General features: G+C 43.3%; 1 protein-coding gene across 11 annotated transcripts in view; it reads right to left on the bottom strand.

The window, feature by feature from the left end:
- Window positions 1-12,996, bottom strand: part of LOC105485218 (ras homolog family member T1) — a 109,473-nt gene that overhangs the window by 76,008 nt on the left and 20,469 nt on the right. For 9 of the 11 annotated variants that reach the window (XR_011615591.1, XR_011615592.1, XM_071082676.1 and 6 more), the window contains exon 2: window positions 1,244-1,302. Coding sequence is in view for 9 of the 11 variants with exons in the window: in XM_071082676.1 (XP_070938777.1) it covers window positions 1,244-1,302 (59 nt within the window). In the remaining 2 variants the exon portion in view is untranslated. The remainder of the gene's footprint in view (window positions 1-1,243; window positions 1,303-12,996) is intronic. The other 2 variants (XM_071082682.1, XM_071082681.1) reach the window with 1 other exon arrangement.

Genomic DNA, 12,996 nt, shown 5'->3' with positions numbered 1-12,996 from the left:
TTTTCATCCCATTGTACAAATTTCATTCCCTCTAATTATATGCTAACTTTATGTAAAGTTTAGCCAATAGCTCCTCACTCTAGAACTTCCAAAATGTAAATTTATTGCCAGTAATAATAAAACCGCCTTACTACCTTTGGTGGCACTTCCCTGCTATTAAATTCATCTCATTTGAGACCCATAACAATCCTTTGAGGTAGGCAAAGGTAGAATGAGGTCGTTTCATCATTTGTGAAATGAAGCAGGTAGATCATATTAAGGGTTTTCAAATATATGTATCATAATTCTAGTGGTTCCGACAAAAACACCTCACAGACCAGGGAGTGTCAGGCAGAAGGCAAGAAGGGATTCACACCTTTCCCCTTAACTTCAACTCATGGAATGCTCATTATCTTTTTTATATTTTGGGTTTATAAGCAACATTTTATTTTTAAGAAAGGGTTATAGAGCTTATATTATATCTATATCCCTTTCAGCTTCCATTTTATAGATGAGACAACTGAGGCACAGAGAGTACAAAGGTCCTAGACAAAGTCAAAGGAAGAAAATGCAAAAGACTTAGGTGAACTTAGATATAGGTTGGTTAGGCCGGGCGCGGTGGCTCACGCCTGTAATCCCAGCACTTTGGGAGGCCGAGGCGGGCGGATCACAAGGTCAGGAGATCGAGACCATCCTGGCTAACACTGTGAAACCCCGTCTCTACTAAAAATGCAAAAAATTAGCCGGGCGAGGCGGCGGGCGCCTGTAGTCCCAGCTACTCGGGAGGCTGAGGCAGGAGAATGGCGTGAACCCGGGAGGCGGAGCTTGCAGTGAGCCGAGATCGCGCCACTGCACTCCAGCCTGGGCGACTAAGCGAGACTCTGTCTCAAAAAAAAAAAAAAAAAAGATATAGGTTGGTTATTTATTCTATACTGTACTTCATAGACATAACTGATAAACAAATAGTAGCTTTTTAAAAAGTCCCAACTGGCAGGGCACAGTGGTACATCCCAGCACTCTGGGAAGCTGAGACAGGAGGATTGCTTGAGTCCAAGAGTTGGAGGTTGCAGTGGGCTATGATGGCACCACTGCACTCCAGCCTGGGCAATAGAGTGAGACCCTGTCTCTAAACAAGGAAGAAAAAAAGTCTCAACTGTCCAAAAGAAAGCACATAACACAGGCCAAAAGAGACAGAGTTCAGTTCATTTTAATTGGATTTTGATAATTTTTTTAAAAATTTAAATATGGAAATCAAAATGTTTACCTCTTCTGGAAATTCTTCACTGACCAGAGACATAATCAGTGATGTCTTCCCCACTCTAGCTGTGAAAAGAAAAATCGTTACTTTAATAAAGTGTTTAGGTTCTACATAAGCTCAATTCGGCAACCACATAAGGAAGTTTGTTACTCATTAGCTAAAATCTAAGGCATCCAAATTATCAAGTTTTAGTATAATACTTAAAAGTATATCTTTATGTTTAGAAAAGTCACACATACTCATTGTTTTTAAAAACTTGCCAAAATATATTCTGTAAAAGCACAAATCCCTCCTAACATCCTCTACTAACATTTTAATATTCTCCCAGATTTTTCCTATACTTATATTAACTTGCAATATTTTACCACAATGGAATCATAGTTATCACACTACTTTGCAATTTTCCTTTATCACTTAATTATGCATTTGGGCAGTATTTCATGTCAGTACATAAAAACTCCTAGGAGAAGAGAAGACAAAAGTTACTGGTTAATGGGTACATAGTTTTTGTTGAGGATAATAAAAAAAAGTTTTAAGTACAGATAGTGGTGATGGTTACACAACATTATGAATAAATTTAATGTTGCTGAATTGTATACTTACAGTTAATAAGTTATATATATTTTAAACAATTTTTAAAAGCAGCAATAATAAACCCATTTTATATTTATATTTCTTAAAATTTTTTTTTTTTTTTTTTTTTGAGATGGAGTCTCACTGTGTTGCCTAGGCTAGAGTGCAGTGGCGCAATCTTGGCTCACTGCAATCTCCACCGCATGGGTTCATTCAAGCGATTTTCGTGCCTTAGCCTCCCAAGTAGCTGGGATTATAGGCATGTGTCACCATGTCCAGCTAATTTTTGTATTTTTAGTAGAGACAGGGTTTCCCCATGTTGGCCAGGCTGGTCTCAAACTCCTGACCTCAGGTGATCTGCCTGCCTCGGCCTCCCAAAGTGCTGGGATTACAGGCGTGAGCTACCGCGCCCAGCCATCCTGCATTATTTTTGATAGTTGTATTAGAATCCACTGTATGATGTATTATAATTTATTAAAATAAACTCTTAACAAGGAACATTGGAATGGTTTCCAAGTTTTAACTTTTTTTTTTTTTTTTTTTTTTTTTATTCAGGGTCCCACTCTGATTGCCCAAGCTGGAGTGCAGTGGTATGATTTTTTTCGCTCACTGCAGCCTCGACCTCCCCAGGCTCAGGTGATTCTCCCAGCTCAGCCTCCCGAGTAGCTGGGACTACAGGCAGATGCCACTACAATCAGATAATTTTTTTGTATTTTTAATAGAGACAGGGTTTCGTTATGTTGCCCAGGCTGGTCTCAAACTCCTGGACTCAAGCAATCCACCAACCTAAGCCTCCCAAAGTGCTGGGATTACAGGTGTGAGTCACTGCACCTAGCCCTAAGTTTTCACTTTTATAAACAATGCAACAATTAGTATTTCCACAGAATAAATTCCTAGAAGTAGAACTCAAGTTAGTGCACAAGATCTTTTTTATTTTTAACTGACATTGTTAAACTATCTCCAAAAACGAAAAAACCAATTTACATCCTCGTAAACAGAATATCAGAGTGCCCATTTCTATGCATCTCTACATTCTTTCTTCCATAGAGCATCATATTTAAAGGGTTAGTAACAAGGTAAAAGCAAAGAAAGTCTCCTATTACATTTTCTATTCTAGCAATTTTTTTATACACAAACTTTAAAATCTTAACTTTTATTATGAAATTTGACTTCTATTCCTGTCACTTTCTGATCATATAATTACTACTGTTAGACATTCAACTCATCAACTAAATCCTTTTGTGAATCTAGAGGAAAACAGTCCACATGCTTACTAATCTCTGCCATTATCAACAAATTATAGTTTCCAAAATTAAAGTCTAAATATAAAAGAAATGAAATTTTTTGAGTTAAGAAAAGTCCCATTCCCTTCTTAAACGATTAAAAGGAAGGATGAACACAAGCCGAGTCTCTGGGAAAATAGTGAATGTCTAGAACACAGGAAGGACAGTGAAAACAGCTTAGAGAATGCTATGAACAACTGAGTACCGCTGATAGAGGGATAGATTAGATGATTTAACAGGTGTCTTCTAGCTCTGATTTCTACAGGCCTTTTCAATTGACTTGTGTAAGGTTTGGGCCTTTTTCAAATGGCTGACCACAGGTCACATTTCACAGAGTTCTGATGATGTCCATGAATCCATCATCATAGAACCGCTAGAATCTAGTTAGCAATGTCAGTTTATTCAGCTCCCCAGAAAATTTTCAGATAAGGAACCTGGGATCCAGGACAGTCATTTTCTCCAAGTCTCACTAAAAGATTAGTTGCAGATTTAAGAGAATAACCCATCTCCTGATGGTCAAGTCAATGCTTTCTCTTTATTGTGCCATACTTAACATCAAAAGGGAATGGTGACCCCTAAAGCCATGTATCAGAATAATTTATGAGGCTTATATATATAATATATATAAATAAATATATTTTTATATATAAATATTATATATATTTGTGTGTGTGTGTGTGTGTGTGTGTGTGTGTGTGTGTGTGTATGTATGTCTGGTGCAGCGGCTCATGCCTGTAATCCCAGCACTTTGTGAGGCTGAAGTGGGAGGACTCTTTGAGGCCAGGAGTTCCAGACCAGCCTAGGTAACATAGTGAGACCCTGTCTCTACAAAACAGTTTTTAAAAAATTAGCCAGGTGTGGTGGCACACACTTGTAGTCCCAGCTATTTGGGAGGCTGAGGCGGGAGGACTGTTTGAGCACAGGAGTTGGAGAAGACAGTGCTCCATGATCCTACCATTGTACTCCAGCTGGGGTGACAGGGTGAAACTCTGTCTGAAGGAAAAAATATATGTGTGTGTATGTGAGAGAGAGTGTGTGTGTGTGCACTTTTCCTTTGTTTTCCTTTGAGATGGGGGTCTCTGTCACCTAGGTTGGAGCATAGTGGGATGATCATAGCTCACTGTAGCCTCGAACTCTTGGGCTCAAGCAATCCTCCTGCCTTAGCCTCCTGAATAGCTAGTACTACAGGCCACGCCGCCACATCCAGTGAATTTTTTTATTCTTTGTGGGGACAGGGTCTCACCATGTTGCCCAAGATGATCTTAAACTCCTGGCCTCAAGCAATCCTCCTGTCTTGGTCTCCCAAGTTGCTGGTATTATAGGACTCAACCAAGATTTTCAGTGTAGATGAAACAGCCTTATATCAGAAGAAGATGCCATCAATAGCTAGAGAGCAGACATCAATGCCTGGTTTCAAAGCTTAAACGGATAGGCTGACTCTTGTTAGGGGCTAATGCAGGTTGCCTTTAAATTGAAGCCAGTGGTCATTTGCCATTCTGAAAATCCTAGAGCCCTTAAAAATTATGCTCAATCTGGCCGGGCATGGTGGCTCGCACCTGTAATCTCAGTTACCCAGGAGGCTCCACTAAAAATACAAAAATTACCCAGGCGTTGTGGCAGGCGCCTGTAGTCTCAGCTACTCAGGAGGCTGAGGCAGGAGAATGGCATGAACCCATGAGGCGGAGTTTGCAGTGAGCCGAGATTGCACCACTGCACTCCAGCCCGGGCAACACAGCGAGACTTCAACTCAAAAAAAAAAAAAAAAATTATGCTCAATCTATTCTGCCTGCACTCTATAAATGGAATAACAAAGCCTGGATGACAATACATCTGTTTACAGAATGGTTTACTGAATATTTTAAGCCTACTACTGAGACCAACTCCTCAAAAAAAAGACTCCTTTCAAAATATTACTGCTCACTGACAATACACCTGTTCACCCAAGAGCACTGATGGAGACGTACGAGATTATTTTTGTGCCTGCTAACCAGACATCCGGTCTGCCGTCCATGGTTCAAGGAGTAATTATAACTTTCAAGACTTATTATTTAGGCTTACTATTTACATTTTGTAAGCCTATATATAGCTACCATAGACAGTGATTCCTCTGATGGATGTGGGCAAAGTAAACTAAAAACCTTCTGGAAATAATTCACTATTCTAGATGCCATTAAGAACATTCATGATTCATGGGAGGAGATCAAAGTAACATTATCAGGAGTTTGGAAGAAGTTGGTTCCAACCCTCACATGACTTTGAGGGATTCAAGACCTCAATGAAGGAATTGCAGATATGGTGGAAATAGCAAGAAAAGAGCTAGAATTAGAAGTGAAGCCTAAAAATGTGACTAAACTACTGCAATCTCATAATAAAACTTGAACAGATTAAGAGTTTATTATGGATGAGCAAAGAATGTGGTTTCTTGAGACAGAATCTAGTGGTGAAGATGCTGTGAGCAATACTGAAATGACAACAAACGACTTGGAATATTACAAACTTAGTTGATAAAGCAGCAGTAGGGTTTGAGGGGACTGACTCCAATTCTGAAAGAAGTTCCACTGTGGGTAAAATGCTATTAAATGGCATCACATGCTACAGAGAAACCTTTAGTGAAAGGAAGAGTCAATCGATGCAGCAAACATCATAGTTGTCTTATTTTAAGAAATTGCCACAGTCACCCCAGCCTTCAGCAATCACCACCCTAAACAGTCAGCAGCCATCAACCCTGAGGCAAGACTCTCCACCAGCAAAAAGGTTACAACTCATTGAAGGCTCACATAATCATTAGCATTTTTTGACAATCAAGTATTTTTTAATTAAGGTATGTACATTTTTTAGACATTACATTACATACTTAACAGACTACTCATAGTATGAATATAACTTTTTTTTTTTTTTTAAGATAGAGTCTCGCTCTGTCACCCAAGCTGGAGTGCAGTGGCACAATCTTGGCTCACTGCAACCTCTGCCACCCAGATTCAAGGAATTTTCATGCCTCAGCCACTTGAGTGGTTGGGATTCCAAGCATGTGCCACTACGTCTGGCTAAAGTTTTTTGTATTTTTAGTAGAGATGGGGTTTCACCTTGTTGGCCATGCAGGTCTTGAACTCCTGGTTTCAGGAGATCCGCCCATCTTGGCATCCCAAAGTGCTGGGATTACAGGCATGCACCACTGCACCCAGCCTGTCAACATAACTTTTATATGCACTGGGAAACCAAAAAAATTTGTAAGCCACTTTACTGTGGCAGTGTAGAACCAAACTCACAGTATCTCTGAAGTATGCCTGTTTATTTATTTATATATGAGTACAGAGTAACAGACTCCTGTATTATCCTATTATTATATGGTTTGTCATTATTTGGAGGCCGAAGTTCCATTTCACTTCTAAAAATGACACTTAAGCAGGTATAAGTCAACATGTGCAATATGATCCCATTTTAAAGATAAATATGTTTGTGCATAGAAAAAACCCTGGATGAATATATTATACTAACAGTGGTTATCTTGAAAAACAAACACAAAATTTTTGTAACTAGAAAAGATCAGTAACTTTTTTTTTTTTTTGAGACAGGGTCTCTCTCGATCACTCAGGCTGGAGTGTAGCGGCACAATCTTGGTTCACTGCAACTTCCACCTCCCAGGTTCAAGCCATTCTTGTGCCTCAGCCTCCCAAGTAGCTAGGATTACAGGTGTGTGCCACCATGCCTGGCTAATTTTTGTATTGTTGTTTTTGTTTTTTTTGTTGTTGTTGTTGTTGTTAGTAGAGAGGGAGTTTCACCATGTTGGCCAGGCTGGTCTTGAACTCCTGGCCTGAAGTGATCTACCCGCCTCGGCCTCCCTAAGTGCTGGGATTACAGGTGTGAGCCACCACGTCCAGCTTATTTATTTTTGAGACAGGGTCTCACTCTGTCACCCAGGTTGAAGTGCAATTGTATCATCACAGCTCACTGTAGTTTTGACCTTCCAGGCTCAAATGATCCTCCCACCTCAGCCTCCTGGGTAGCTAGGACTACAGGTGTGCACTACTATACCTGGCTAATTTTCTGTATTTTTAGTAGAGACAGGGTTTCACTATGTTGCCCAGGCTGGTCTTGAATTCCTGGGCTCAAGCCATCTACCTGCCTCAGCCTCCCAAAGTGCTGGGACTACAGGTGTGAGCCACCACGCCCAGCCTCAATAAGTATTATTTTTAAAGTCCATTTTTGGTATTAAAAATTGGGATGTTAGGCTGGGCACAGTGGCTCAAGCCCATAATCCCAGCACTTTGGGAGGCCAAGGCAGACAGATCATGAGGTCAAGAGATCAAGACCATCCTGGTCAACATGGTGAAACCCCATCTCTATTAAAAATACAAATTGGCCGGGCGCGGTGGCTCAAGCCTGTAATCCCAGCACTTTGGGAGGCCGAGACGGGCGGATCACGAGGTCAGGAGATCGAGACCATCCTGGCTAACACGGTGAAACCCCGTCTCTACTAAAAATACAAAAAAATAAGCCGGGCGAGGTGGCGGGCGCCTGTAGTCCCAGCTGCTCGGGAGGCTGAGGCAGGAGAATGGCGCAAACCCGGGAGGTGGAGCTTGCAGTGAGCGGAGATCTGGCCACTGCACTCCAGCCTGGGCGACAGAGCGAGACTCGTCTCAAAAAAAAAAAAAAAAAAAAAAAAAAAAACAAATTAGCTGGGCATGGTGGCACATGCCTGTAGTCCCAGCTGCTTGGGAGGCTGAGGCAGGAGAATCGCTTGAACCTGGGAGGTGGAGGCTGCAGTGAGCCAAGATCACACCACTGCACTCCAGCCTGGCAACAAGGCGAGACTCCGTAAAAAAAAAAAAAAAAAAAAAAAAAAAATTGGGATGTTAAAGATGACAACTAAAATTTACCCCAGCCGGGCGCGGTGGCTCAAGCCTGTAATCCCAGCACTTTGGGAGGCCGAGGCAGGCGGATCACAAGGTCAGGAGATCGAGACCACAGTGAAACCCCGTCTCTACTAAAAATACAAAAAAAAATTAGCCGGGCGCGGTGGCGGGCACCTGTAGTCCCAGCTACTCAGGAGGCTGAGGCAGGAGAATGGCGGGAACCCGGGAGGCGGAGCTTGCAGTGAGCCGAGATCGCGCCACTGCACTCCAGCCTGGGCAACAGCGTGAGACTCCATCTCAAAAAAAAAAATAAAAAATAAATAAAAATAAATAAAAAATAAAATAAAATTTACCCCAAAGTTGACAGGTTAAATGCATTCTTTCATCTTTTGATAAATACTTCTTCAGCAATTCTATAAGCCAGGCACTATTCTTGATCCTGGGGATACCACTGATCATGGCCACTAGGCGGTCCTCTCTACTTTTACATTACATTGTAACAGACTTAGATAGTTATCACCAATATAGTTAACATTCTTTTTTTTTTTTCCCCCTTTCTTTTTCTTTAAGATGGAGTCTTGCTCTGTTGCCTAGACTGGAGTGCAGTGGCACAATCTCAGCTTATTGCAACCTCTGCCTCCCAGGTTCAAGTGATTCTCCTGCCTCAGCCTCCCAAGTAGCTGGGATTACAGGTGCACACCACCACGCCGGCTACTTTTTGTATTTTTAGTAGAGACAGGATTTTACCATATTGGCCAGGCTGGTCTCGAACTCTTGACCTTGTGATCTGCCCACCTCGGCCTCCCAAAGTGCTGGGATTACCAGGCATGAGCCACTACGCCCAGCCTTGGCTAACATTCTTTTCACATATCTGGATAAAAAGAAAAATTTTTAAAATGTACCATCTCCGATTCATCATTCCTCTGTATTTAGCAGTCAAGATCTGTCAAATTTTCCTTTGACATTTTTAATATTCATTCCTTCCCTCGCTGTTCCCCTATTTCCCTAATTATGGTACTTTTACTGAAAAATCTCCCAGTCCCAAATTTCCTATCCCTTTCTCCAGTCTCTCTCCTCATTAATCTACCAATACAAATGCTGGTCCATTTTTCTTACATGCTTTTTTCATTTTCTAACTCACCTGACCAAACACTTTCTTTGACTCTCAATTATCTACCACATCAAAATGAAATCATTCTACTGGCCTTTGAATATCATAATCTATCCCTAGCTCACCTATCTAATCTCATTTCCCACTATCCCCCACTCAATTTGCTCAAATAAGGCCATTCTGCATTGTATAAGTCCAAACAAGCCACGATAAATCCTGCCCACCTCACAGTTTCCCTCATCTAAACATCATTCCCGCTCTCCTCTCTACTTTTCCAAATGTTATTAATAATTACCTTTCAAGGATGGTTCAAATTCTACCTATAGCTCTTATTTCCTCCACTTCCTCCTTTGAACTACTTCTGTGCCACATTTCTATTAAATTATAACTTAAATTTTTTTTTTTTTTTTTTTTTTTTTGAGACGGAGTCTCGCTCTATCGCCCAGGCTGGAGTGCAGTGGCGCGATCTCGGCTCACTGCAAGCTCTGCCTCCCGGGTTCACGCCATTCTCCTGCCTCAGCCTCCCGAGTAGCTGGGACTACAGGTGCCGCCACTTCGCCTGGCTAATTTTTTTTTTGTATTTTTAGTAGAGACGGGGTTTCATTGTGTTAGCCAGGATGGTCTTGATCTCCTGACCTCGTGATCCGCCCGTCTCGGCCTCCCAAAGTGCTGGGATTACAGGCTTGAGCCACCGCGCCCAGCCAAATTATAACTTAAATTTATACCCAAGATATATACTTAATATATATGAGTCTACATTGACACAATAACCAAATATTTGGAAACACTTGGATAGTGAACAAAATTTTCCAGTTTTACATGAATGGGAAAAGGGCCTCTAGCACATCAACCAGACTGAATCATCTGATTTGACTTCACCTGGCCCAAGCACAGCAGTACTGCTGTATTTTCAGCATCATCACTAAGGAAATTAGTCCCACCTCCTGGAGATTCTGGAACTACCATTCAAATATTTTCTTAACAGCAACCGGAGAACTGGGAAAAACAGGTAACTGCTGAAGCAGTTAAAATATAAACATATGCTAAAATTACTTTGTTCAATTTGTTTTTAGTAAAAAATAAAATGTTAAAATTTCAAATAATATAAAGGAGGGTGTGATATAGAATACATCTGGTCTTTGTCCCCAGCTCCTGGCACAGAGCATCAGAATCCTTTGGAATTTCCTGAATGATAGGAGTGTCTTTTATTATGAATAATGAGTCCCTTTCAACCATACTTGAGTTCATCCTAATAAGGTGACTCATATGGGGAGAAGGAGGCAACAGAGCATGCTAGCAGGGTTTTCACCAGAAAAACCAACTACATGATTAGAGGGTCAGAACTCTCAGTCCCATCCCAAAACCTCCAATGGGGAAAGACCTGGAGTCAAGCACGTGGCCAATGACTTAATCGCGTCTACCTACTGAAAACCCATATAAAAACTCTGAACATCAAAGATCAGGAGAGCTTCCTGGTTAGTGAACAGGTCAATGTACCAGGAAGGTGGTGCACACTGACCATACAGGGAAAGAAGCTCCTGAGCTCAGGACCCTTCCAGACCTTTCCCCACATACCTCTTCAATCTGGTTGTTCATTTGTATAATCGTGAATATAGCACTTTCCCGAGTTTTGTGACACGCTCTAGTCTGAGGGGGCAGTAGGAAGCCCTGAATTTGTAGTTGGTCAGGCCACAGTGCACACTGCTGAAGTAAGGGCAATGTTGTTGGGAACTGTGCTCTTTAACTGGTGGTGAAACTGCCTTTGTAAAATTATGAATGGCAGTAAGAGAAATCTGACATAGTTGACTCCATCTTGCCTCTTTTTTTTTTTTTCTTTTTTTGAGATGGAGTCTCGCTCTGTCGCCCAGGCTGGAGTGCAGTGGCCAGATCTCCGCTCACTGCAAGCTCCGCCTCCCGGGTTCACGCCATTCTCCTGCCTCAGCCTCCCGAGCAGTTGGGATTACAGGCGCCCACCACACGCCCGGCTAATTTTTTGTATTTTTAGTAGAGACAGGGTTTCACTGTGTTAGCCAGGATGGGCTAGATCTCCTGACCTCATGATCTGACCGCCTTGGCCTCCCAAAGTGCTGGGATTACAGGCGTGAGCCACCGCGCCCGGCCTCCATCTTGCTTCTAACCTCCAAGCTGTCCTTGGTCATTCCTGGGAATAAGCCAAGATAACCTTGAGAGGAATTTAAGTTTACTGTTTAATCTTAAAGCAAGAATGATAACAGCACTTCCTAAAACTAAACCACCTTTGTAAAACTAATGAAAGGCCACAAGGTTAGGATTATGTGAGGGACCTGAATTCTGCTAAGATATAGGTGTAAACAATACCAACCATTGTTCCGGAGGTCAGGAGATTTGTAACTTCCCCAGTGACTCCTGTGAATAACATCACTATAGCGGAGCCTACAACTGGCATTCTGAGATTTTTTTTGCATTTCTGGTGAAGGACTGACTCTACCAGGACCCACAACTTGTGACTCAATCGATCCTGTGGCCCCTAATCAGTGGCTGACTGAGCACATGAGGAACGTTTTCTGCATCCCTATGATTTAATCCTCAACCAATCAAAACACCCTCCATTCTCTAGCCCCCTGCCCACCAAACTATCCTTGAAAAACCCAAACCTCTGAGCCTTCTGGGAGACTAATTTGAGTGATACATCTAGTTCTCCTGCATGGCCAGCCTTGTGTTAATTAAGTTATTTCTTTACTACAATACTGTGGTCTCAGTGAATTGGTCTGTCTGTGTAGCAGGCAGAAGAACCCACTGGGCGACTATAGTGGATCTGAAGCTAACTCTGGGTGGTGTCAGTGTTACAGGATCCTTGGGGTGTCATTTCACCAACTGGAAACTTCTGTGGCCAGTGGTGCCTTTGCTCAAGTTTTGCTCTGGCCCACTGGGCTCGTTCCACCCACTCAGCCTTGCAGGCTGTGCTCAACTCACACGACCAGCCTGGATCCCATGCCTGCCAAAGGTGAGCCAGGCACAAAGTGGTGAGGGGTGTGTGAACAAGCAAGGGGTCTGACCACTGTGCACAGCCAGGCATGCCGGCTGCTGCTGTGGGGTGGGCAGCTCCAGGTGCCAGCTTGGGTACCATCTCCCTGCAAGGCTGCAGGTGGACCAGGCGCATCACAAGCAGCTTCCACAGCTGCAATGGAGAACACAGTGGTGCCCAGAAGCTTGGCAACTCCAGGAACCACAGGGCCCCAAAGAGGGAGTCACAGCCCTGGCTAAGGGAGCTCCCAGATCCGGGCTCCCTAAAGGGCTGCAGCTCTTCTCTCCTTCTCTACGCTCTCGAGGTAGCAAGCAAGGGGCATATTTCAGCCCTGTTTGTGTTACAGCTTTTTTAGCCCCACCATTCGGCAGGTCCTGAGTTCTTGTCCTGCATCTGGGAATAATGAGGTAACAGGAAAGTGGAGGGTGAGCAAGACAAACAGGAGCTTTACCAAGCAACAGAACAGCTCAGAGGAAACCTACAGCGAGTACCTCCTCTCTGTAGCCAGGGTGTCCCAACAAGTGTTCAGTTCTCAGCAGAGAGGATAGCTCCTCTCTGCTTAGCATGTTGTCCCGAAGAATGTTCAGCTCTCAGCAGAGAGGGTAGTTCCTCTCTGTAGGCAGGTCATCCCGTCATCTCTCTTTTGGTCTGGCAGAGTCCGGGGGGGCTTTTTATGGGCCTCACAGGGGAGGAAGAGTGTGCCAATTGGTCCATGGGAAGCCATGGGAGGACCCGCGCCACAGGTTCCCACACTAGTCTGCGGGATCAGCAGCCTAGCCCCTGGGCTTCAGGCCGTCCCCAGCCTGAAGGTGCGGACCTGCCCCCTTCTGCCCAGGAGCCTGTCTGCCTCCTGCTGGCATTCAAGGCGCCAAGACAGTGCCAGGGGGTACCTGCAGGCCTGCGCCAAGCTGCCCTCGGCCTCCCTCCCATGCTCG

This window comes from Macaca nemestrina, chromosome 17 (genome assembly GCF_043159975.1).
Source record: "Macaca nemestrina isolate mMacNem1 chromosome 17, mMacNem.hap1, whole genome shotgun sequence".
Lineage (NCBI taxonomy): Eukaryota > Metazoa > Chordata > Mammalia > Primates > Cercopithecidae > Macaca > Macaca nemestrina.
Note: the sequence above shows the minus strand (reverse complement) of the source record. Positions and strands in the feature narration are given on the sequence as shown.